At 43.8% G+C, this 27,082-nt stretch overlaps 1 protein-coding gene across 1 annotated transcript; it reads right to left on the bottom strand.

The window, feature by feature from the left end:
* Positions 1-563: 563 nt before the first annotated feature.
* LOC139546983 (1-phosphatidylinositol 4,5-bisphosphate phosphodiesterase delta-4-like) lies at positions 564-26,045 on the bottom strand. The gene is made up of 16 exons (XM_071355990.1): positions 25,694-26,045; positions 23,625-23,678; positions 22,559-22,717; positions 22,116-22,344; positions 21,846-21,975; positions 21,207-21,438; positions 18,407-18,608; positions 18,149-18,293; positions 17,734-17,886; positions 16,974-17,141; positions 16,490-16,640; positions 16,218-16,334; positions 4,637-4,812; positions 4,380-4,512; positions 3,641-3,790; positions 564-3,362 (listed from the first exon to the last, which is right to left on the bottom strand). The coding sequence occupies exons 2-16, from the start codon at positions 23,644-23,646 to the stop codon at positions 3,262-3,264; spliced, it is 2,268 nt and encodes a 755-aa protein (XP_071212091.1). The 5' UTR covers positions 23,647-23,678; positions 25,694-26,045; the 3' UTR covers positions 564-3,261.
* Positions 26,046-27,082: the final 1,037 nt, after the last annotated feature.

Below are 27,082 nucleotides of genomic sequence, written 5' to 3'. Positions count from 1 at the left end.
AGAGATCATACGTTTCCTGTAGTTCTTGACCAGGTTTGCACACACATACATACATAGACCGTGTATAACCTGCCAGCTGTATGTTATTCATGTCGTCGTTCAGCCACAACTCGGTGAAACATAAGGTATTACAGTTTTTAATATCCGTTGGTAGGATATACGTGCTTGTAGTTCGTCCACTTTATTACCGAGCGATTGTACATTGGCCAGTAGTACCAATGGCAAAGGCAGATTAGCCACTCGTCACCGGATACTCACAAGACATCCTGATCTCCTTCCGTGAAACCTCCGTTTCTTCTGCGAATGACGGGGACGAGGGCCTGTTCGCGTGTCTGGAGTAAATCCCTCTCGTCCGACTCATTAAAGAAAAATGATTTGTTCAGTTCAAGTTGAGTTATCGCTCTTCTGATGTCCAGAATCTATTTTCGGTCATAAGAGACGGTAGCAGCAACATTATGTGCAAAATAAGTTACAAACAATGTGAAAAAACTAACAAAATAGCATGGTTGGTTAAGAGCCCATAAAACAGCAGCCATCCCCTCCGGCGCATCTTAACACCACCCGGGTCTCCCGGGTGGCGCAGTGGTCTAGGGCACTGCATCGCAGTGCTAGCTGCGCCACCAGAGTCTCTGGGTTCGCGCCCAGGCTCTGTCGCAGCCGGCCGCAACCGGGAGATCCGTGGGGCGACGCACAATTGGCATAGCGTCGTCCGGGTTAGGGAGGGTTTGGCCGGTAGGGATATCCTTGTCTCAGTATGTAAAAATGTAATAAAATGTATGCACTCTACTGTAAGTCGCTCTGGATAAGAGCGTCTGCTCTTGGCCGGTAGGGATATCCTTGTCTCAGTATGTAAAAATGTAATAAAATGTATGCACTCTACTGTAAGTCGCTCTGGATAAGAGCGTCTGCTCTTGGCCGGTAGGGATATCCTTGTCTCAGTATGTAAAAATGTAATAAAATGTATGCACTCTACTGTAAGTCGCTCTGGATAAGAGCGTCTGCTAAATGACTAAAATGTAAAATGTAAAAAAATGTACTAGATCAGAGCTTCAACTTTAAAGTAACAAACAGACTGACCATGCCAGTGCTGCAGAGGTACAGTGCCTTCAGAAAGTATTCATACCCCTTGACTTATTATACATTTTGTGGTATTACCGCCTGAATTCAAAATCGATTAAATAGATATTTTTCTGACCCATTTACAAAAAAATACCTCATTATGACAAAGTGAAATCATGTTAAGATTTTTTTGCAAATATATCCAAAACGAAATAAGAATTCATAATTTTCACCCCTTTGCTATGCCACTCCAAATTGAGCTCTGGTGCATCCAATTTCCTTTGATCATCCACCTGTAGCCAATTAAATTGTTTGGACATGATTTAGATAGAAACAAAGCTTTCTATATAAGGTCCCACAGTTGACAGTCCATGTCAGAGCAGAAAGTAGGCAAGTCAGTTAAGAACAAATTCTTATTTACAATGACGGACTACCCCGGCCAAACCCTAACCCTGACGACGCTGGGCCAGTTGTGCGCCACCATAAGGGACTCCCAATCACGGCCAATTGTGATATAGCCTGGAATCGAATCAGGGTCTGTAGTGACACCTCTAGCACTGAGATGCAATGCCTTAGACTGTTGCGCCATTCGGGAGCCCCAGATACTATAACATGAAGTCCAAGGAACTAGCCGTAGATCTCCGAAATATAATTGTGATGAGGCATATACCGTATCTGGGGAAGGGTATAAAACTATTTATAGGGTGTTAAAATCTTCCAAGAGCACAGTGCTCTCCATCATTGGGAAATTGAAAAAATATGGAACTACCCAGACTCTGCCTAGAGCTGGCTGTTCGACCAAACTGAGCAACTGGGCAAGAAGGACCTTGGTCAAAGATGTGACCAAGAACCCAGTGACCCCTGTGACAGAACTACAGAGTTCCTTGGCTGAGATGGGAGAACCTACCAGAAGGACAACAGTCTCTACAGCACTTCACCAATCTGGGCTTTAAGGGAGAGTGAGCGGACGGAAGCTACTCCTGAGAAAAAGGCACATGGCAGCACGCCTGGAGTTTGCAAAAAAGAATAAAGCAAAAGATCTGTGGTCTGATGAGACATTATTTAAAACAGCCAATTAATGGTGTGTAAAACAAAATTGAAAACTGACATAAAATTAATGGCAAGAAATGTGCTGTTGAAAAATATGTTTAACCAATAGGAATATAGCTTTTGTCAGGGTTGTGTGCGGAGAAGTATCGGAGTCAAGCGCAGGACACAGGTGTTGAGTGAAACCACAGTGTTTTACTCAAAATATAGGCAAAAGTTCCACAAATGGAAATAATCATAAACACACACGTAATCATCACAACACCTAACGCACAAACATCCCCACATAGAAAATGACACAGACAACCCACCCCAACTCACGCCCTGACCAACTAAATAATACAAACATAACAGAAAACAGGTCAGGAAACGTGACAGCTTTTTATAATATTTTTTTTAATGACAGGTTTTTCATTTGTCTCTTTATTTACAGAGCTCTATGCACATAAATACTTTACAGTTTAATACTTTTACAACATGATTCTTTAGATACTGATATAGTTCCATGCCAAACTTTGAGGAACTTTAAAAAAAAATCAATTGAAATGTTTAGATGGAGGACTAATTGTTTATACAATTAAGTTACTCTACCAGCATACAGTGCAACCGTTCAATACTTGGATGGTTATAAAACAGGGATAAAAAAAAGAGGCCATTGCATAGTCTGTTACTCTAAAAGGACTTGTGAACCCTGCAATATGTCAGTCCTTGCATCAGTTTGATCAGCCAAGTGCTATTGAACGTGCCATGTCAAAGAAGCTAACATTGGGCTCAAGCATTTCTTCATTGATTTCATCTCAGTTATCTGCGTGGGCGTCAAACGTGGACCGCTATATGATTTGACGCACTCCCATGACATTCAAGTTTTAAAAAAACTCGGATTATTTTAAAAGATTATATATTGGGGAAATAGCAAAAAAATCTGAGAATGAGAATTCCCAGGTAAGGCTGTCTAGACCATGAGACAAGTGGTTTTTCATCTTTCATCAGTGGCCCCGCTGACGTAGCTTGAACAGAAACGGTTATTTAAGCAGAAATTATCTAAAGCAGTTCATTTGGCATATAGATTTAGCTTTAAAAACTGATAACAGTATTATTGTAACCCTCCCATGTGGTTGGTGTTTGCGGCATGTTATTCAGCCAATCATTGGGCCATCAAACTTCTGTTGTTAGCTCTGAGATCTTGATGTTGACAAACAGAGAAGATAGAGGGATTGCCGTCCCATCTTTGGACAGAAGGTGGATATGGCGATATCCTGTGAAGTGTGGGGAGAGGAGCCAGAAGAAATTCAGCTTGTTGTCATGAAGAACCACTTGGAAACCATTACTCATACAGTAAAATATGTACATTTGTACACAACAGGCTTAAATTAAAACACTCTAAAATTCTGACAAGTTTCATCAATTGATTTAACCGTTATCGAGTCAATAGGATCAAATTATTTTGTACAATCATTTAAAGAAAACTGCAATTAGGATTTGCCCAGTTGTCCAGACTTCACCCTCAGGTGTAATATCATAAGGTCAATCTTACCTGGCTGAATACAGGTGAAGGGCACAGTGAACTGGCCCATGAAGTCGTTCCTGGAGGCCTTGTCATAGTCCTCCACCACAAAACGCACCAGGGCCAACTCAGGGACATGGACGATAAAATTGAGGGTCTCATTCCACAGAGGGTTAAAACCTGTAGGCAGGGGGGGCAGCAGAGTCCAGGTTTTAGACAGCCAAGAGAAGTACAGAGGTTCTATGTCGTGTTCTATCTAATTCACTAAAACATGGCATGGTGTATAATACTTACATGAAATAATAATGGTAATGCATTTAAAAAAATATATATATTCAGTAACAGTCAAAAGTTTGGACACACCTACTCATTCAAGGGTTTTTCTTTATTTTGACTATTTTCTACATTGTCGAATAATAGTGAAGACATGAAAACTATGAAATAACACATATGGAATCATGTAGTAACCAAAAAAGTGTTAAACAAAAACAATTAAAGAAAAACTCTTGAATGAGTAAATGTGTCCAAACTTTTGACTGGTACTGTATATTTTTTAAGTCTTAGTTTATTGGATAGAAGATAGAGGAGAGTGTGATGAAATAGCATTGGGCCGAATTGGAACCCATGCTGCTGCGGTTCATGTGCACTGGAGGAAGCGGCCTAGACCACCTTAGGCCACAATGCATGCATTTTAGTCCAGGAGTAGGCTGGGTCTGTACAAAGACCCCAATGAATGTGTTTTGCCAGTCCTTGAAAGCTGGTCCCTCACCGTTGTTGTCAATGTAACTAGTTTCTTGCTTGGCTAGGTCCTGAAATACTCCGTAGATCTCCACTCTAACCAGAGGGTCAACGATAGAGCCCTCCTTCTGGTTCACCTTTGGTAGCTGCTGCCCACTGATCACCTTATGGACAAACACATGCACATAAAATCAAAACTTAGACAAGGATACACACTCAGAAACATTGCAAATGAAACCGGCAAAACACACTGACTGTACGTGCACGGGCACACAGTTGTTTCTGGACCTGGATTGACAGGCGGAGTGATGTGTAACCGTTCCGGTCCTGGGGTCTCTCTGGATCAAAAGAGTCATCATTCCTCATGAAGTCAGGTTTGAGGACGTAGCCGCAGCAGCCGTTCTGACTGAAGAGCCCATCGTTCAGATCCATCTCTAGCCCAGCCGTCTGGAAGTTCAGAGCCACTAAGAGAACATCAAATCAATGTATATAGCCCTTTTCACAAATTTGTCACAAAGTGAAGAAGAGGGAGGAGACAATGTGTTTGTAGTCTAACTCTCCTTGGCTTGCACCCTGTTTCTCTCCAGACCCATCTACAGTATGTGTTACCTTGCCATTTCTGGCAGTAAACCTTCTCTTTCTTCCAGCCAGGAAGCAAGCAATGCGTGTATGGATGTGTACGGTGTGTTTCACCAGGCCTAATGTAACATATAATAGAAACAACAGGTTCTAGGCCTGTTTAAGGTAAATCGTCTGGGACAGAGAGTGTATAAAAAAAAACAAGCAAAGTTTTACGTTATGTGCTAGCTGGGCTATGCCTGAACTAGCCCAGCTAGCACATAATGTTCTAAGAACATACATTCTGTTCTCAGAACATAAAGGAAACGTTCCATAAAAAACACAAGAAAACCTTCGTAACGTTCAGAGAACGTTCTAGGAAAGTTATTTAAAAACATATACATCCCGTTCTCAGCATCAACAGAACTCTCTCTATCCTCTATCTTGTGAAGTGTGTTCAGGAGTGTTGGCCTCGCCCACTAATTGGCCACACCTGATCTTAATGAGTGCTTGTTTTCTTTTGGAATTTGGTTTGTTTGAATAGACTAAAATGAAAAGCTTTGTATGCATATAAAAAACATGGCATTATTTATTATTATTAATTATTTATTTATTATTAGTATTATTATTTATATTTTCTACATTGTAGAATAATATTGAAGGCATTAAAACTATGAAATAACACATATGGAATCATGTAGTATCCTAAGAAGTGTTAAACAAATCAAAACATATTTTAGATTCTTCAAAGTAGCCACCCTTGTATAAACACTTATTTTTGCACAGCATCACCAGCAAAGAAGAGAGTGATGTTACTGCATCGGATGACCTGGCCTCCACAATCCCCCGACTTCAACCCTATTACATTTACATTTACATTTAAGTCATTTAGCAGACGCTCTTATCCAGAGCGACTTACAAATTGGTGCATTCACCTTATGACATCCAGTGGAACGGCCACTTTACAATAGTGCATCTAAATCTTTTAAGGGGGGGGGGAGTGAGAAGGATTACTTTATCCTATCCTAGGTATTCCTTAAAGAGGTGGGGTTTCAGGTGTCTCCGGAAGGTGGTGATTGACTCCGCTGTCCTGGCGTTGTGAGGGAGTTTGTTCCACCATTGGGGGGCCAGAGCAGCGAACAGTTTTGACTGGGCTGAGCGGGAACTGTACTTCCTCAGTGGTAGGGAGGCGAGCAGGCCTCCCTCCCTATTGAGATGGTTTGGGATGAATTTATATTTGATATTCTTCAAAGTAGCCACCCTTTGCCTTGATGACAGCTTTGCACACTCTTGGCATTCTCTCAACCAGCTTCATGAGGAAGTCACCAGGAAGGCATTTCAATTAACAGGTGTGCATTGTTAAAAGTTAATTTGTGGAATTTCTTTCCTTCTTAATGTGTTTGAGCCAATCAGTTGTGTTGTGACAAGGTAGGGATGGTATACAGAAGATAGCCCTATTTGGTAAAAGACCCAAGTCCATATTATGGCAAGAACAGCTCAAATAAGCAAAGAGAAACAACAGTCCAACATTACTGTAAAGATGGCACCGACAGAGAGGGCTGCCTCGCTTCTAGTCCTTAGGAAACTTTGCAGTATTTCGTTTTTTATGTATTATTTCTTACATTGTTAGCTCAGAAAATCTCAAGTGTTATTACATACAGCCGGGAAGAACTATTGGATATCAGAGCGACGTCAACTTACCATCACTACGACCAGGAATACGACTTTCCCGAAGCGGCTCCTTTCTACGTACCAGCCAGGGCATTTGAATTGATTCCAGAGGCTGACCCAAAACAACGCTGCCGGAGAAGAGGTAGATGGAGCGGTCCTCTGGTCAGACTTAGGAGGCGCGCACCCCCCCACCGCTTCCGAGTATGTTACTCGCTAATGTCCAGTCTCTAGATAACAAGATAGACAAAATTAGGGCAAGGGTTGCTTTCCAGAGAGACATCAGGGATTGTAACATACTGTCACGTTCCTGACCTATTTTTATGTTATTTTGATTATGTTTAGTTGGTCAGGGCGTGAGTTGGGGTGGGCATTATATGTTGTGTGTGTTTTGTTTAGTCTATGGGTGTTGTATTGTGTATGGGATAGATAATTGTGAGGTTGTCTAGTTATGTCTATGGCTGCCTAGATTGGGTCTCAATCAGAGACAGCTGTCATTCATTTGTCTCTGATTGGGAGCCATATTTAAGGTAGCCATAGGCAGTAGGCTTTTGTGGGTAGTTGTCTTGTTTAACGTTTGTTGCTTGTCTGGGCACTTGCGTTATTTAGCTTCACGATCATTTGTTGTTTTGTTTGTTTGTAATAGTGTTTTCGTTTCATGTTCATCTTCGTTCGTTTAATTAAAAGAAGATGGCTTATTTTCCTCATGCTGCGTTTTGGTCCGAATCTCTTCCACACGATCGTGACACATACTCTGTTTCATGGAAAATCTCTCGGAATATGCTGTCGGAGATAGTACAGCCACCTGGATTCTTTGTGCATCGCGCCGACAGGAATAAACATCTCTCCAGGAAGAAGAAGGGCGGGGGTGTATGTTTTATGATTAACGAATCATGGTGTAATTGTAACAACATACAGGAACTCAAGTCCTTTTGTTCACCTGACCTAGAATTCCTCACAATCAAATGCCGACTGTATTATCTCCAAAGGGAATTATCCTCGATTATTGTCACACTCGTGTATATCCCCCCTCAAGCCGATACCACGACGGCCCTCAAGGAACTTCACTGGACTTTACTTTATGCAAACTGGAAACCATATATCCTGAGGCTGCATTTATTATAGCTGGGAATTTTAACAAAGCAAATTTGAGAACAAGGCTACCTAAATTCTATCAGCATATTGACTGTAGATCTCGCACTGGAAAAACACTGGATCACTGCTACTCTAACTTCAACGATGCATACAAGACCCTCCCCCGCCCTCCTTTTGGCAAATCTGAACACGACACTATTTTGCTCCTCCCTTCCTACAGGCAGAAATTCAAACAGGATGTACCCGTGCTAAGGACTATTCAACGCTGGTCTGACCAATCGGAATCCACGCTTCGAGATTGTTTTGATCACGTGGACTAGGACATGTTCCAGGTAGCCTCAGAGAATAATGTCAACGTATACGCTGATTCGGTTAGTTTATAAGGAAGTGTATAGGAGATGTTGTACCTACTGTGACTATTAAAACCTACCCTAACCAGAAACCGTGTATAGATGGCAGCATTTACGCAAAACTGAAAGCGCGAATCACCGCATTTAACCATGGAAAGGTGACTGGGAATATGGATGAATACAAACAGTGTAGTTATTCCCTCCGCAAGGCAATCAAACAAGCGACATGTCAGTATAGAGACAAAGTGGAGTCGCAATTCAACGGCTCAGACACGAGACGTATGTGGCAGGGTCTACAGACAATCACGGACTACAAAAGGAAAACCAACCACATCACGGACACCGACGTCTTGCTTCCAGACAAACTAAACACCTTCTTTGCACACTTTGAGGATAATACAGTGCCACCGACGCTGCCCGCTAACAAAGACTGTGGGCTCTCTTTCTCCGTGGCCGAAGTGAGTAAGACATTTAAACGTGTTAGCGCTCGCAAGGCTGCCGGCCCAGATGGCATCCCTAGCCGCGTCCTCAGAGCATGCGCAGACCAGCTGGCTGGTGTGTTTACGGACATATTCAATCTCTCCCTATCCCAGTCTGCTGTCCCTACATGCTTCAAGATGGCCACCATTGTTCCTGTACCCAAGAAGGTAAAGGTAACTGAACTAAATGACTATCTCTCCGTAGCACTCACTTCTGTCATCATGAAGTGCTTTGAGAGACTATTCAAGGATCATATCACCTCCACCTTACCTGTCACCCTAGACACACTTAAATTTGTTTACCGCCCCAATAGGTCCACAGACGATGCAATTGCCATCACACTGCACACTGCCCTATCCCATCTTGACAAGAGGAATACCGATGTAAGAATGCTGTTCATTGACTATAGCGCAGCATTCAACGCCATAGTACCCTCCAAGCTCATCATTAAGCTTGAGGCCCTGGGTCTCAACCCCGCCCTGTGCAACTGGGTCCTGGACTTCCTGACGGGCTGCCCCCAGTTGGTGAAGGTAGGAAACAACATCTCCACTTCACTGAGCCTCCAACTCAATCATCAAGTTTGCAGACGACACAACAGTAGTAGGTTTGATTACCAACAACAACAAGACAGCCTACAGGGAAGCGGTGAGGGCACTCAGAGTGTGGTGTCAGGTAAACAACCTCTCACTCAACATCAACAAAACAAAATGAGATGATCGTGGACTTCAAGAAACAGCAGAGGGAGCACGCCCCTATCCACATCGACATGGCAACAGTGGAGAAGGTGGAAAGTTTGAAGTTCCCCGGTGTACACATCACTGACAAACTGAAATGGTCCACCCACAGAGACAGTGTGATGAAGAAGGCGCAACAGTGCCTCTTCATCCCCAGGAGGCTGAAGAAATTTGGCTTGTCACCTAAAACCCTCAAACTTTTACAGACACACAATTGAGAGCATCCTGTCGGGCTGTATCATCGCCTGGTATGGCAACTGCACCGTACACAACCACAAGGCTCTCCAGAGGGTGGTGCGGTCTGCACAACGCATCACCGGGGGCAAACTACCTGCCCTCCAGGACACCTACAGCACCCGATGTCACAGGAAGGCCAAAAAGGTCATCAAGGACAACAACCACCCGAGCCACTGTCTGTTCACCCCGTTACCATCCAGAAGGCGAGGTCAGTACAGGTGCATCAAAGCTGGGACCGAGATACTGAAAAATAGCTTCTATCTCAAGGCCATCAGACTGTTAAACAGCCATCACTTACACAGACAGGTTGCTGCCTACATACAGACTTGAAATAATTGGCCACTTTAATAAATGGATCCCTAGTCACTTTAATAATGCCACTTTAATAATGTTTACATATCTTGCATTACTCATCTCATGTGTATGCTGTATTTTGTACCATCTATTGCATCTTGCCTATGCCGCTCTGTCATTGCTCATCCATATGTATATAATCTTATTCCATTCTTTTACTTAGATTTGTGTGTATTAGGTAGTTGTTGTGGAATTTTTAGATTACATGTTAGATTTTGCTGCACTGTCGGAACTAGAAGCACAAGCATTTCGCTACACTCGCAATAGCATCTGCTAACCATGTACACTCCCGTTCAAAAGTTTGGTGTCACTTAGAAATGTCCTTGTTTTCCATGAAAACATACATGAAATGAGTTGCAAAATGAATAGGAAATATAGTCAAGATGTTGACAAGGTTGTGAATAATGATTTTTAATTGAAATAATAATTGTGTCCTTCAAACTTTGCTTTTGTTAAAGAATCCTCCATTTGCAGCAATTACAGCCCTGCAGACCTTTGGCATTCTAGTTGTCAATTTGTTGAGGTAATCTGAAGAGATTTCACCCCATGCTTCCTGAAGCACCTCCCACAAGTTGGATTGGCTTGATGGGAACTTCTTACATACCATATGGTCAAGCTGCTCCCACAACAGCTCAATAGGGTTGAGATCCGGTGACTGTGCTGGCCACTCCATTAAAGACAGAATACCAGCTGACTGCTTCTCCCTAAATAGTTCTTGCATAGTTTGGAGCTGTGCTTTGGGTCATTGTACTGTTGTAGGAGGAAATTGGCACCAATTAAGTGCCGTCCACAGGGCGTTGCAAAATGGAGCGATGGCTTTCCTTCTTCTAGATCCCTTTTACCCTGTACAAATCTCCAACTTTACCACCACCAAGCACCACCAGACAATTTACATTTACATTTAAGTCATTTAGCAGACGCTCTTATCCAGAGCGACTTACAAGTTGGTGCATTCACCTTATGATGTCCAGTGGAACAACCACTTTACAATAGTGCATCTAACTCTAAGGGGGGGGGGGTTAGAAGGATTACTTTATCCTATCCTAGGTATTCCTTAAAGAGGTGGGGTTTCAGGTGTCTCCGGAAGGTGGTGATTGATTCCGCTGACCTGGCGTCGTGGGGGAGTTTGTTCCACCATTGGGGTGCCAGAGCAGCGAACAGTTTTGACTGGGCTGAGCGGGAGCTGTACTTCCTCAGAGGTAGGGAGGCGAGCAGGCCAGAGGTGGATGAACGCAGTGCCCTTGTTTGGGTGTAGGGCCTGATCAGAGCCTGAAGGTACGGAGGTGCCGTTCCCCTCACAGCTCCGTAGGCAAGCACCATGGTCTTGTAGCGGATGCGAGCTTCAACTGGAAGCCAGTGGAGAGAGCGGAGGAGCGGGGTGACGTGAGAGAACTTGGGAAGGTTGAACACCAGACGGGCTGCGGCGTTCTGGATGAGTTGTAGGGGTTTAATCGCACAGGCAGGGAGCCCAGCCAACAGCGAGTTGCAGTAATCCAGACGGGAGATGACAAGTGCCTGGATTAGGACCTGCGCCGCTTCCTGTGTGAGGCAGGGTCGTACTCTGCGAATGTTGTAGAGCATGAACCTACAGGAACGGGTCACCGCCTTGATGTTGGTTGAGAACGACAGGGTGTTGTCCAGGATCACGCCAAGGTTCTTAGCGCTCTGGGAGGAGGACACAATGGAGTTGTCAACCGTGATGGCGAGATCATGGAACGGGCAGTCCTTCCCCGGGAGGAAGAGCAGCTCCGTCTTGCCGAGGTTCAGCTTGAGGTGGTGATCCGTCATCCACACTGATATGTCTGCCAGACATGCAGAGATGCGATTCGCCACCTGGTTATCAGAAGGGGGAAAGGAGAAGATTAATTGTGTGTCGTCTGCATAGCAATGATAGGAGAGACCATGTGAGGATATGACAGAGCCAAGTGACTTGGTGTATAGCGAGAATAGGAGAGGGCCTAGAACAGAGCCCTGGGGGACACCAGTGGTGAGAGCACGTGGTGCGGAGACAGATTCTCGCCACGCCACCTGGTAGGAGCGACCTGTCAGGTAGGACGCAATCCAAGCGTGGGCCGCGCCGGAGATGCCCAACTCGGAGAGGGTGGAGAGGAGGATCTGATGGTTCACAGTATCAAAGGCAGCCGATAGGTCTAGAAGGATGAGAGCAGAGGAGAGAGAGTTAGCTTTAGCAGTGCGGAGCGCCTCCGTGACACAGAGAAGAGCAGTCTCAGTTGAATGACTAGTCCTGAAACCTGACTGATTTGGATCAAGAAGGTCATTCTGAGAGAGATAGCAGGAGAGCTGGCCAAGGACGGCACGTTCAAGAGTTTTGGAGAGAAAAGAAAGAAGGGATACTGGTCTGTAGTTGTTGACATCAGAGGGATCGAGTGTAGGTTTTTTCAGAAGGGGTGCAACTCTCGCTCTCTTGAAGGCGGAAGGGACGTAGCCAGCGGTCAAGGATGAGTTGATGAGCGAGGTGAGGTAAGGGAGAAGGTCTCCGGAAATGGTCTGGAGAAGAGAGGAGGGGATAGGGTCAAGCGGGCAGGTTGTTGGGCGGCCGGCCGTCACAAGACGCGAGATTTCATCTGGAGAGAGAGGGGAGAAAGAGGTCAAAGCACAGGGTAGGACAGTGTGAGCAGAACCAGCGGTGTCGTTTGACTTAGCAAACGAGGATCGGATGTCGTCGACCTTCTTTTCAAAATGGTTGACGAAGTCTTCCGCAGAGAGGGAGGAGGATTCAGGAGGGAGGAGAAGGTGGCAAAGAGCTTCCTAGGGTTAGAGGCAGATGCTTGGAATTTAGAGTGGTAGAAAGTGGCTTTAGCAGCAGAGACAGAAGAGGAGAATGTAGAGAGGAGGGAGTGAAAGGATGCCAGGTCCGCAGGGAGGCGAGTTTTCCTCCATTTCCGCTCGGCTGCCCGGAGCCCTGTTCTGTGAGCTCGCAATGAGTCGTCGAGCCACGGAGCAGGAGGGGAGGACCGAGCCGGCCTGGAGGATAGGGGACATAGAGAGTCAAAGGATGTAGAAAGGGAGGAGAGGAGGGTTGAGGAAGCAGAATCAGGAGATAGGTTGGAGAAGGTTTGAGCAGAGGGAAGAGATGATAGGATGGAAGAGGAGAGAGTAGCGGGGGAGAGAGAGCGAAGGTTGGGACGGCGCGATACCATCCGAGTAGGGGCAGTGTGGGAAGTGTTGGATGAGAGCGAGAGGGAAAAGGATACAAGGTAGTGGTCGGAGACTTGGAGGGGAGTTGCAATGAGATTAGTGGAAGAACAGCATCTAGTAAAGATGAGGTCAAGCATATTGCCTGCCTTGTGAGTAGGGGGGGAAGGTGAGAGAGTGAGGTCAAAAGAGGAGAGGAGTGGAAAGAAGGAGGCAGAGAGGAATGAGTCAAAGGTAGACGTGGGGAGGTTAAAGTCACCCAGAACTGTGAGAGGTGAGCCATCCTCAGGAAAGGAGCTTATCAAGGCGTCAAGCTCATTGATGAACTCTCCAAGGGAACCTGGGGGGCGATAAATGATAAGGATGTTAAGCTTGAAAGGGCTGGTAACTGTGACAGCATGGAATTCAAAGGAGGCGATAGACAGATGGGTCAGGGGAGAAAGAGAGAATGTCCACTTGGGAGAGATGAGGATCCCAGTGCCACCACCCCGCTGACCAGAAGCTCTCGGGGTGTGCGAGAACACGTGGGCAGACGAGGAGAGAGCAGTAGGAGTAGCAGTGTTATCTGTGGTAATCCATGTTTCCGTCAGTGCCAAGAAGTCGAGGGACTGGAGGGAAGCATAGGCTGAGATGAACTCTGCCTTGTTGGCCGCAGATCGGCAGTTCCAGAGGCTGCCGGAGACCTGGAACTCCACGTGGGTCGTGTGCGCTGGGACCACCAGGCAGCGGCCACGCGGTGTGAAGCGTTTGTATGGTCTGTGCAGAGAGGAGAGAAGAGGGATAGACAGACACATAGTTGACAGGCTACAGAAGAGGCTACGCTAATGCAAAGGAGATTGGAATGACAAGTGGACTACACGTCTCGAATGTTCAGAAAGTTAAACTTACGTTGCAAGAAATCTTATTGACTAAAAATGATACAGTGCTGCTGAAGTAGGCTAGCTAGCAGTGGCTGCGTTGTTGACTTAGTTTGAAAGTGTAGCTGGCTAGGTAGCCTCGGTAACTGGCTAGGTAACCTCGACAATTACTCAAAACTACACAATTATCTTGACAGCAAAGACAACTATGTAGCTAGCTAACACTACACTAACCAAGTCGTTCCGTTGTAATGTAATAGTCTCTACAGTGCTGCTATTCGGTAGACGGTAGACGTTGGCTAGCTGGCTAGCTGCTGGCTAGCTAGCAGTGTTTCCTACGTTAAGAGGGACGACAAATAGCTGGCTAGCTAACCTCGGTAAATTACGATAATTACTGTAATCTACACAATTATCTTGGATACGAAGACAGCAAAGACAACTATGTAGCTAGCTAACACTACGCTAATCAAGTCGTTCCGTTGAATGTAATAGTTTCTACAGTGCTGCTATTCGGTAGACGTTGGCTAGCTGTTGGCTAGCTAGCAGTGTTTCCTACGTTAAGAAGGACGACAAATAGCTGGCTAGCTAACCTCGGTAAATTAAGATAATCACTCTAAAACTACACACTCTAAACTACACAATTATCTTGGATACGAAGACAGCAAAGACAACTATGTAGCTAGCTAACACTACACTAATCAAGTCGTTCCGTTGAGTGTAATAGTTTCTACAGTGCTGCTATTCGGTAGACGGTGGACTTTGGCTAGCTGGCTAGCTGCTGGCCAGATAGCAGTGTTGACTACGTTAGGACGACGAATTACGATAATTACGCAATTATCTTTGATACAAGACGGCTATGTAGCTAGCTAAGAAGAAATTGCTAAGATCAGACAAATCAAACCGTTGTACTATAATGAAATGTAATGAAAAGTTATACTACCTGCGGTGCGAAGTGCGAAATGCGACCGCTCGCTCCAACCCGGAAGTAGTTGCCTACACCATGCTTGACAGATGGCGCCAAGCCCTCCTCCAGCATCTTTCATTTTTTCTGTGTCTCACGAATGTTCTTCTTTGTGATCCGAACACCTCAAACTTAGATTTGTCTGTCCATAACACTTTTTTCCAATCTTCCTCTGTCCAGTGTCTGTGTTCTTTTGCGCATCTTAATCTTTTCTTTTTTCTTTGCAACTCTGCCTAGAAGGCCAGCACCTCTTCACTGTTGACGTTGAGACTGGTGTTTTGCGGGTACTATTTAATGAAGCTGCAAGTTGAGGACTTGTGAGGCATCTGTTTCTCATACTAGACACTCTAATGTACTTGTCTTCTTGCTCAGTTGTGCACTGGGGCCTCCCACTCCTCTTTCTATTCTGGTTAGAGCCCGTTTGTGCTGTTCTGTGAAGGGAGTAGTGTGCAAACCTGTAGTCAAGCCAAATGGTGGCTACTTAAAATAATCTAAAATATATTTTGATTTGTTTTACACTTTTTTAGTTACTACATGATTCCATGTGTTATTTCATAGTTTTGATGTCTTCACTATTGTTATACTCAAACCTTTGAATGAGTAGGTGTGTCCAGAATTTTGAATGGTACTGTATATATTTCCATATTGAAGCCATGCAATTACTTAGAACAGTGTGGACTGCAAACAGGTTCAAGTTCATGTATTTAGCAAAGATGGGATAGGTCTACATTTTGTCATTTCGTTTCTGCAAGCTATTTAACAAACTATAACGGACTAACATTGGAATTGGAGTTGATTCCAAGGCAATACATAAAAGACCGTAAATACACAACTTGAACCAAACACATATTTAGCCACGGAGCATGTTCTGATTGGCCAGTGAGGGGTCAAGCCTCGACACACACACTTATTTATTCATCAAAACCCAACCATTTCGCACCACCACAATCATTATTATTGGTTGTGAAAATAGCAAAATATTCACCCTGAACCTATAGCGCTACCGCATTTCTATGTGACCTATCTGTGCTTGGAGTTCAAAAAAGTTCACCCAAAATAAGCTAACAGTGTTATTAAAAATGTTATTGAAACATTCAATTAAAGTTTTAAGGCAGCCTCAAAATAACCTAGAATTTTAGTTCTCAAAGCGTTAATAAAACCTCCCAGGAAAACGTTCAAGGATCCAGAGTAAATGTTCTCAGAACCTCCCTGCAACCTAAAAATAAACATTCCCAGAACAGACAACATTTTTACATCCGTTCTCAGAACATTTAAAAAACATTAAGTTTTACAGGTCAGTTAACGTATGACTTCATTCCCAGAATCAATGGGAAACCAAAACTGCTAGCTTGTTTAAAAACAGATTTACACTACAACATTGACCTCAGTACAAAATGGTTTAAGTGAAGAGGCTCTCACCTATCTGACAGCCTACGTTCCACAGCTCCTGTGGGTTGTAGTTGGAGGAGTCGGTCCTCATGCCACTGGGGTAGACCCTGCTCAGCTGTCTGCTGTTGTGGCGCACAAACTCTGCCCCTGAGAAATACACAGCCATACAGTAATGCTTTTTTCTATCCCGTAACCCAGGGGACCTACAACAGTGAATGGTTGTAAATTCCTAACCAATGATCCTTGGCAATATCGATACATTGTTTGCTATGTAGGTATTGCTAAAATAGTTCCGGGCGCACCTGTTTCCTTTGCAAGTTTCCTGGCCTTGGACTCAGAGAAGGAGGACATCTCGTAGCACTTGGAGTGCAGGCGAGAGTACTCAAAGCTGTGGAAATGAACACTCTTGCAATACACCACCAGATCCGAGAGTTCCCTGGAGAACTTGGATTTCTGAAGAGACAGGACGTTACATGTAAGTGAACAGATATCACCTGCTTTGTGGCTATTAATTAAACCACGGCATATCATGATTAGCTGGCAGGTCAAGGCACAGTGTTTATTGCTTGCTTAGTGTGTGATATTGTTTGCAAATGGCAGAATGTATTGTCAGTAATAATATAGTAATGTATAAGTGTAATAGTTGGTGCAGATGACGGCAAGAGGTTGCCAGTCGTTCACCTCCAACCATCCATCCATCCTTCCGTCCATCCTAACAGATCCATCCATCCATCTGTCCATCATCCGTCCGTTCATCCTTCCAGATACATCCGCCCAGCCACATACCTTATCATTGAGATGAAGGTCCTCTGCAGACAGGTTTTCTGCAGACGGGCTCTTAGGGTCAGCCTCTTCTTCGTCGCTGACCTCATCAGTGACCTCATCGGTCAGCATTTCACTTTCTTCTAGGCCGCCAATCTTCTTCGCTTTCAGCAGGACCTTTCCCTTCAGATCCTTATATGAGTATGCACGAATCCAAGGACACATGCGGGTGCGGGGGCACACACACACACACACAAACATACACGCACATACATACACACATGTGTATAGATGACAATGTATAATAACTGATGCCAATGAATAGATGATGTAATGTATTATACGTAGATGACGCAAAAGGAAATACTGTGCCATGTTTGAATATAATTGTATTTTGTATACAGAAAAAAGCCTGTAATTAGCACCAATGACTGTAATTTCCTCCATATTAAAGGGATAGTTTGAGATTTTGGCAATGAAGCCATTTATCTACTTCAGCATCAGCTAGCATGCTAACTGTTCCTATAGTCTTCCAATCATTGCGCTAACGCTAGTTAGCATTGGCTTGTGAAAGTACATCTAACTTCCTTTATGCTGGACGCAGAGACATAAAAATGGTATCCACAATGGTACTCTTTTGCAGCTAGAGATAATAAAATATGTATCCTTCACCACAAAATCCCCAACAAATTACTCCCCCCTCCAAAAAAATTATTTGCGGAGCCACTGCAGTACCACCCTGGACCCTGAGCGGTGAATTGAAGGGGTCCAGTGTTGGTCTTACCTGAGGAGAGGGCAGCTCTTGGGGAACCAGTGTGTCGAGGGGGGCCCTGAGCAGTGTGTCCCCCAGGATGGTGTCCAGGAGCTGGGCCATGACCCTCTGCTGCTCCATGCTGCAGTGGTTCTCCAGGGACAGGATGACAGGAAACTCAGACACCTGGGACACAGGGAGAGGGGACGGACGGAATGCCTAAAAAAATGTGTTGAACTTTGACAGTCATTTTTTTACAGTAGTTCTTCTGAGAAGAGGTGAAGGCTGAAGACAGGATGTTTTATGATGCTGAATACTTGGTTGAAGCAAAAACCAATACAGAAGACAAATGACCAGAACCACTAAGAGACTGGATTGGACTTAGAGTTGGGGATAGAGCTGCCGTGGTCATGAAGGCTACAGTTAATTCAGGTATTGAAGTGCCCACCTTGAAGGCGTACTCCGCCAGTGTGGTGATGACGTCTCTGAAAAGTATCTTGGACGTGAAGGTGTGGCCGTGATAAACAACCGGCTCTCCATTTGGCCCATCCCAACAGTCCACCTCGACGCAACGACAGCCACGCTTCAGAGCCCTGCACACAGACATACTGAGTTAAACAGCGGTGTATATCAAAAGCTGTTTGAATACTGCCTTACTGCCATGTAAGCTATAATGGGTTGCAATGCTGAGTGTTTTGTTCCTCACTGGATGTAGGCCTCCTGGCTGCTCTGTCCTCGGAGCTGGTCATCCATCAGGTAGGTGTTGTGGGAGGAGCAGATGAAGTAGTGGCTGAGGGGCTGGCTCATGTCCTGGTGCAGGGCCAGCAGCTGGGGATCCAAGATCGCACTCTCTTGAGAGACCAGGTACATTTGGAAGCCGTCTATAGACATGGCCCCGTGTTTCTTGGCTGTGAGAAGACATGGGAAGTTCTGTCTTATATAAGTCAACCCAATTAGAAAATGCTCAGTAACTACATCTCTCTGTTGATTGTGGTTGACAATGGCAGTTGATTACAATTGACTATGGTCAGTATAATTGTGGTCAATCATGGTTACTTGTTGAAAAATCTATATATATGGACATACAATATACAATACTTAATATAAGGACAAATATATATATATATATATATACAGTGGGGAGAACAAGTATTTGATACACTGCCGATTTTGCAGGTTTTCCTACTTACAAAGCATGTAGAGGTCTGTACTTTTTATCATAGGTACACTTCAACTGTGAGAGACGGAATCTAAAACAAAAATCCAGAAAATCACATTGTATGATTTTTAAGTAATTAATTTGCATTTTATTGCATGACATAAGTATTTGATCACCTACCAACCAGTAAGAATTCCAGCTCTCACAGACCTGTTAGTTTTTCTTTAAGAAGCCCTCCTGTTCTCCACTCATTACCTGTATTAACTGCACCTGTTTGAACTCGTTACCTGTATAAAAGACACCTGTCCACACACTCAATCAAACAGACTCCAACCTCTCCACAATGGCCAAGACCAGAGAGCTGTGTAAGGACATCAGGGATAAAATTGTAGACCTGCACAAGGCTGGGATGGGCTACAGGACAATAGGCAAGCAGCTTGGTGAGAAGGCAACAACTGTTGGCGCAATTATTAGAAAATGGAAGAAGTTGAAGATGACGGTCAATCACCCTCGGTCTGGGGCTCCATGCAAGATCTCACCTCGTGGGGCATCAATGATCATGGGGAAGGTGAGGGATCAGCCCAGAACTACACGGCAGGACCTGGTCAATGACCTGAAGAGAGCTGGGACCACAGTCTCAAAGAAAACCATTAGTACCACACTACGCCGTCATGGATTAAAATCCTGCAGCACACGCAAGGTCCCCCTGCTCAAGCCAGCGCATGTCCAGGCCCGTCTGAAGTTTGCCAATGACCATTTGGATGATCCAGAGGAGGAATGGGAGAAGGTCATGTGGTCTGATGAGACAAAAATAGAGCTTTTTGGTCTAAACTCCACTCGCCGTGTTTGGAGGAAGAAGAAGGATGAGTACAACCCCAAGAACACCATCCCAACCGTGAAGCATGGAGGTGGAAACATCATTCTTTGGGGATGCTTTTCAGCAAAGGGGACAGGACGACTGCACCGTATTGAGGGGAAGATGGATGGGGCCATGGATCGCGAGATCTTGGCCAACAACCTCCTTCCCTCAGTAAGAGCATTGAAGATGGGTCGTGGCTGGGTCTTCCAGCATGACAACGACCCGAAACACACAGCCAGGGCAACTAAGGAGTGGCTCCGTAAGAAGCATCTCAAGGTCCTGGAGTGGCCTAGCCAGTCTCCAGACCTGAACCCAATAGAAAATCTTTGGAGGGAGCTGAAAGTCCGTATTGCCCAGCGACAGCCCCGAAACCTGAAGGATCTGGAGAAGGTCTGTATGGAGGAGTGGGCCAAAATTCCTGCTGCAGTGTGTGCAAACCTGGTCAAGAACTACAGGAAACGTATGATCTCTGTAATTGCAAACAAAGGTTTCTGTACCAAATATTAAGTTCTGCTTTTCTGATGTATCAAATACTTATGTCATGCAATAAAATGCAAATTAATTACTTAAAAATCATACAATGTGATTTTCTGGATTTTTGTTTTAGATTCCGTCTCTCACAGTTGAAGTGTACCTATGATAAAAATTACAGACCTCTACATGCTTTGTAAGTAGGAAAACCTGCAAAATCGGCAGTGTATCAAATACTTGTTCTCCCCACTGTATATATATCTTATTGGAACTGTAATGGAAATATTAATGTTTGTGCTTTTCTTATAACTCATTTCTGTGTTCTATTCATGTGCTGTTCTATAAATCAATTTCTGTGTTCATGCAAGTGGCTGACTGTACAAATCCTCACTTATCAGTAGCTGCAATTTGGCAGTATGACTAGACCTTGTTTTGAGAACAAACAAAAGATATCTCAGTTTAAAGGTTTCAGCTTGGAGAGAAAGAAGCCTCGTAAGGTGTTGGTCTGTCCCATGTTATGAAACAGTATTGGTCAGTCACATGAATAAAACCAAACGGTAATGATGAATTAATTATGCTAAATCATGCAAATATAACTTGTCTGTGTATAGCCGTATATAAGACAATTGCTTGGACTGCCCAGGCAGAACTCTTGATTGACATGTGTACTATGGTGCATTTAGTTGGTTGGAACCTCTCCAGCGCGCTGACAATAAACAATGATTAATTTAAGATTGACTTTGAGTGTCCCTGTGTAAGAATTTCCATGACAGAATCCCCCCAACAAACTACAAAGTAAAAAAAATAAAAGGGCACTAAAAAACATACAACATATTTTTTATGAAACATGGCGACTTGTTGACCGGCCATTGTGGGCTCTTGTGGTTCACTCAGGTAGACTAGGTAATGATCATTGTGGTTGTCATTCATTATGATTGACATTGGCTTAATGAGGCTATTATTGGTCTCAATCATATAGTTGATTGTGGTCGACCACAGTTGCACAGTGGTCCTTACCGTTCTCTGAGGGTTCATAGCGGTCAATCAGCTCTTGGGCGTGCACCAGACTCCTCTCCCCCTCCTGCTGCTCCTGCTTCAGGAAGTCCTCCAGCTCAGCGAGGGTTAATATCTGTCCGTCCCGAGAATAGTCCTGGAACACCCGCCACACGTCCTCCCTCTCCGTCAGCATCTTATAGAATTGGACAAACTCCTCGTTCTCCAGACAACCTGACTCTGACTTATCAGCCATCTGGGGGTAAAAGCAAAGAGCAGAATACTTGTCTACTTCAGAGAAAAGGTGTTCCCATTACATTTTATTTTCAATTAGAGTTCTACCACTTTATGACGGTAGACCACTGACAGTGTAGTCGCTTACGATGACATCATAGAAAAGCAACCAATGTTGGGAACAATTCCACCACTTACATCATCCACATTTAACTACTGCTCACAATACTTTAAAGTTGATTACATGTCAAAATCCATGGATTTGCATGTGAGTATATGTGCATATGCCTAAATTCCAAATGAATGGGAAAGATAAGCACCATCCCATTCGTTTGGGATTGAGAGACAAATAGCTGGATCTCTACAAGAGTTAGCATGGAAGATGGACTCAATTCAAAAGTGAACAGTAGATGATGACGGTAACCTCACCGTGAAAAGGCGAAGAGCGTACTCTTCATTCATGCCCACGTTCATCATCTTCAGCAGTGTGCGCACCTCCTTGAAGTTCATCCGTCCATCTTTGTTTTTATCCGCCTTTTGAAACCAGTCCCAGATCCACCTGAGAAAAGGAAGGCGCTGGCTAAGGGCAACAATTAGTAAGAGATAAGATAGAATGGAGCAACGTTATAGACCCTCATTGGTTTGTATGGTTAATCAATCCGTATATTGTATTTAATGCTGAGCTTGGAACAAGGATACTGGTCGAGCCTCTCCTTGTCATTCATGCTCTCAGTGTTCTGGATCAGTTTGCGGATGCCCCGGATCCAGACCTGCGCTTCGGACGGCGACTCCGCCACCAGGTCCAAGTTGCTGCGGCGACCACGGAACACCAGGGTGAAACAGAGGTCAGCGGGGAACTCATCAGCGATACTCAGCAGGATCTCCGACTGGTGACCCTCGCGCACCACATCCACGTCAGCCACAGAGACTAAGAGAGAACATTAGGCATCATGTGAAGACATACTCAGGCTTTTTCTATGCTAAAGTGATTTCTCAATAGATGATTGTATGCCTCATCCTTTTATCAAGAGAGACATACTATGGCCGTTAATTCAACTTTTTATCTGCAGTCTGGTCAATTCTTATGCTGTCTCCTCCCTGTTTCCTCCACCCACCCACACCCACACACGTGCAGTACTCACAGGTGGAGTGGCCTGTCCCTGCCCACCTGGACTTATACCAGATGGTCTGGCCATCCTCCTGCAGGCGGAAGTGCCGCTGCTTCTTCCAAGAGCGAGACTTGACCTTCCTCAACATTGCCCCCGCCTTCATCACCTGGAGGTCCTCGTCACCATGGGCAACTGTGCAGGATCAGGGGTTAGTGGTCAAGGTTGGGGTCAAAGGTCATCTTGACCATCCTTACAAATATTGTCTTAATCAATTTAGACCTCGTGTTGTTTCTCTATTCTGGTTAATGGAGTACAGTATCTGTACTCCAAAGTTAATTTTTAAGATTTTGATCAGAGGAAATTCTCTTAAAGATCCACACGTTTTTTGTTTTTTTTGCCTAAATGACTTACCCAAATCCTGCCTGTAGCTCAGGACTTGAAGCAAGGATATGCATATTCTTGATATCATTTTAAAGGAAACACTTTGAAGTTTGTGGAAATGTTAAATCAATGTCGGAGATTATAACACATTAGATCTGGTAAAAGATAATATATTTGTATTATTATTATTTATAATAAAAATATTTATTAATTATTTAAAATATTTTTTCTACAATCATCTTTGAAATGCAAGATAAAGGCCATAATGTATTATGCCAACTCAGGCACAATTTAGATTTTGGCCACTAGATGGCAGCAGTGTATGTGCAAAGTTTTAGACTGATCCAATGAACCATTGTATTTCTGTTCAATTTTTTTTAATCAAGACTGCCCAAATGTGCCTAATTGGTTTATTAATACATTTGAAAGTTCATAACTGTGCACTCTCCTCAAACAATTGCATGGTATTCTTTCACTGTAATAGCTACTGTAAATTGGACAGTGCAGTTAGATTAACAATAATTTAAGCTTTCTGCCAATAACAGATATGTCTATGTCCTGGGAAATGTTCTTGTTACTTACAACCTCATGCTAATCACATTAGCCTACATTAGCTCAACCGTCCCGAGGGGGACCCACCGATCCTGTAGAGGTTTTAAATTGTATTATTGCATTATTGATGCAACCTCATGCAACCTTTTAGTATCTGTCAACTTACACAAGCTTTGGGGAGATTCCATTGCTAGCCTTGACACATGCCCGTGGGAATTTCCTGCAAAAAAGAAGACAAAAAGAATTGCTGTGATACATATTATGCTGTAATAGTGACACAAGTAAAATTATTCCCTCCCTACTTCCTGATCAGTGTGGACATCCATGGCTGAATAATCGATCTAACTGTGTCATCAACATTTTAGCTGGGTTGCATGCAGAGCTCGGAAATCCAATCAGACTTATGCTTTCTCTTTCTTTCTACTGATTGACTAAGAGGGAGAGGTGTAGAAGATTGACAACCCAAAGCTTGGCAGTTCTTACAGTCGGTGTGCTGCATGGATTCAATTAAGTCTCCCTGGACTGTAGTTTCCACTGCAGAATTCTCAAGCAGTGTAGGGGTGAATGCAGTTTAACCAGGACAATACAGAGAATGAACCAGGTATCTCATTCATGAATCTAAAAAATCGCACCAAAAGTAACAGCTAACTCTCCAATTCATATGCGAATTCTCAAGTCATATGCCATAACTGAATTGACCCCAACCCTATTCTCTATGTCCCTGTGTTAGAATGACAACTACTTTTGGTGCTGCTATCAAATACAAGTGTATTAGCCTTTGGAAGAAAATATATTTAGCTCCAATCAGCTGTCTAGTCCCCTAGGGAAGAGGTGCTCAACTCCTCACAGAGAGGAAACTCACAAGAACTTATTGTATTGTACACTCCAAACAGTCAAATGTTCCATAAAGGGAGAGTTCAAATGGCTTCTCTTCCTTCTTTTTTGGGCTGTAGAATGTCTCCCTTTCCTCACATTGTCATTTTACAACCTTTGTAGAACAATGGCTAATTTTGATAGTATATTTTCTCTCTTTTTTTACAGTTTACAGCAAGGTAAATTGTTCCGTAGTTCTAAATACCACAGAGGCTTTTCCTCCCAGCCCCACTGTTAGTTTGTGAGCGAAATATCCACTCCTTCTTCAGCAATACAAGTGTAACTAAAGCATTGTCCCTGAAGTACTGCAAAGAAACTATCCGTTGAATATTTTTTAACAACACCAGTGATGTTTTTGATATGTGGTGTTTGTGAAAAGATGTGAAAGAATAGGAAGAGCTCTCACAAAGCAGTCATTTTCATGGACCCCTCCTATAACTACAGTATATTCTACACATACAGTACACGCTCACGTGTACACACATAGTCATACGATTCTAACCAATGAATAAACCTCTATGTTATGTTATTTGGTGGGCCGTTGCTAGTGTTTTGGAAAGAGAACTCTCTCAGGGTATATGACTAATACCCAGCCACGTGCCTGAGGGTGTCCACCTGACCGCAAACACAGGGAGAGAATCCTGACTCACTGGCAAGTTGGCGTCATACTTTAAATGGGCTACTCACACTAAAAACTACTCAGAGTATTAAAGAAATACTGTTTATCAAGTGAAGTGGCAGCCTCATCATATGCCCATATGTCTTCACTCTACATTTAATTACAAGCACCCCTTATTATAACCATCTGTGATATATGACCGTCATTGTAAATTAGGCCGTCATTGTAAATAAGAATTTGTTCTTAACTGACTTGCCTAATTAAATTTAAAAAAATCCAAAATAATATATATATATATATATATATATATATATATATATATATATATATATATATATATATATATATATATATATATATATATATATATATATCCACAGGAATGTTCAATTTCCCCTTTCATGAAAGCTCTGTACTCAATCCTCAATGGGCTGTTGCTACACTTCAGGATGAGCTGTGTGAAGAATCCTGTAAACACATTCAGGTCCACCAGTCTTTTAGCACACATGTAAAATGTGCTTGTGCCATGTAGGGAGGCTGGCTGAAGGACAACAAAGTAGAACCAGATGCTGTAATATGAGACAGAATCAAAACAGCAACCAGGGGGTAAGATTATAATCAAACCAACAACCGCAACACTGAACCACAACCTGCGCTGAACACATAATGTAGTGTAGGCTATGCCTTTTACTATCAAGATAAGGACAAATATAATGAGTCAAAGGAGAAGAAATGACACTTACCAAATTGTAGACCTCTCCCTCGGGTCTTTGCCCTGGCTCCGCTGGGGCTGCCACTGCTGTGAAGAGCTCCAGAATAGATTGGGATGTTTGGTGAGAGCCAGTCCAGGAAAGGGCTCCAGACCAGAATTAGGAAGTGTCAAAGATAGCTGGCCACCCAAAAGAGATAGGGGTCTGGTGGGGGTAGCAGGCCCAGTAGAAAGCTCCAGAACTATGGACGCTTAGGGAGTGTCCCGAGACCACTAGCCAAGCACTGGGCTCAGGAGATGGGGAGTGTTCAGAGGAAAGCTGGCTCAGTGTATATGTCCTCTATGCTCTACTTTGCCTGCTTCATCTGGGAAAACCTCTCCCTAGTCAACACTGCCGCCTTCTGGTACACTCCTCCCCCCTCGACCTACCCCCCTCTCCTTCATTCCCTGCCACACCCTCTCTTTTCCTATTTTCCTACACCCTAGCATCTGATGAGGGCTGTTCAAATTTTCCAAGGCTGCTTTTTTTTAATCCTTTGCTGTTTTCCTGTAGGCTGCCACAGTATGCTGCTGCTCACTTTAAATGTCTTGCTCTCTCCGTCTCCATACACACACTCTCTCTCTACCTTATCCATGAGCCGACTGCAGATTCGATTCACCCCTCTCCATTGTTTTAAGGACAGCAATCCAGACAGTACTCGTGTTACCTCAGCACAGACAGATTACAGATAACTCAGTCTAGGAGAGGTTGTCTGTGCAAGATCAAAACGCATGTAGAGAGTGGCATACAGTAGTCCAGTTCTCACATACCCAGACAATCCTTTCCATACCTACTGTATTTATCCCATCAATGAGTTAACGTCTATTGCACATGCAGCCATGGTTTGCTGCGTTTATTGTCTATTATAAACTGGGTGGTTTGAGCTCTGAATGCTGATTGGTTGACAGCCGTGGTATATCAGACCGTATACCACCGGTATGACAAAACATTTATTTTTACTGCTCTAATTACATTGGTCACCAGTTTATAATCGCAATTAAGGCACCTCGGGGGTTTGTGGTATATGGCCAATATACCACAGCTAAGGGCTGTGTCCAGGCACTCCGCAATGCGTCGAGCATAAGAACAGCCCTTAGCCGTGGTATATTGGCCATATACCCCCCCCCCCCCCCATGCCTTATTGCTTAAATATATTATTTTACACTATATTGGTATCTACTTTATGTAAGCGTCATTCCACCCCTCTGTGGACCAAACCTTGCTCTGGTATACATGTATATTGAAAACAATATAATGGAAAATCCTGGAGGTTGGAGGTTTATGGTTAGGTTTAATGGCCTCTTTGCAACTAGAATGCAACCTACTTGTACTAGAAACATTTCAATAACTATTTTACAATCAAAATCATTTTTTTCTTACAGA

The sequence above is a fragment of the Salvelinus alpinus genome, chromosome 20 (genome assembly GCF_045679555.1).
Source record: "Salvelinus alpinus chromosome 20, SLU_Salpinus.1, whole genome shotgun sequence".
Lineage (NCBI taxonomy): Eukaryota > Metazoa > Chordata > Actinopteri > Salmoniformes > Salmonidae > Salvelinus > Salvelinus alpinus.
This window is presented reverse-complemented; position numbering and strand designations above follow the sequence as displayed.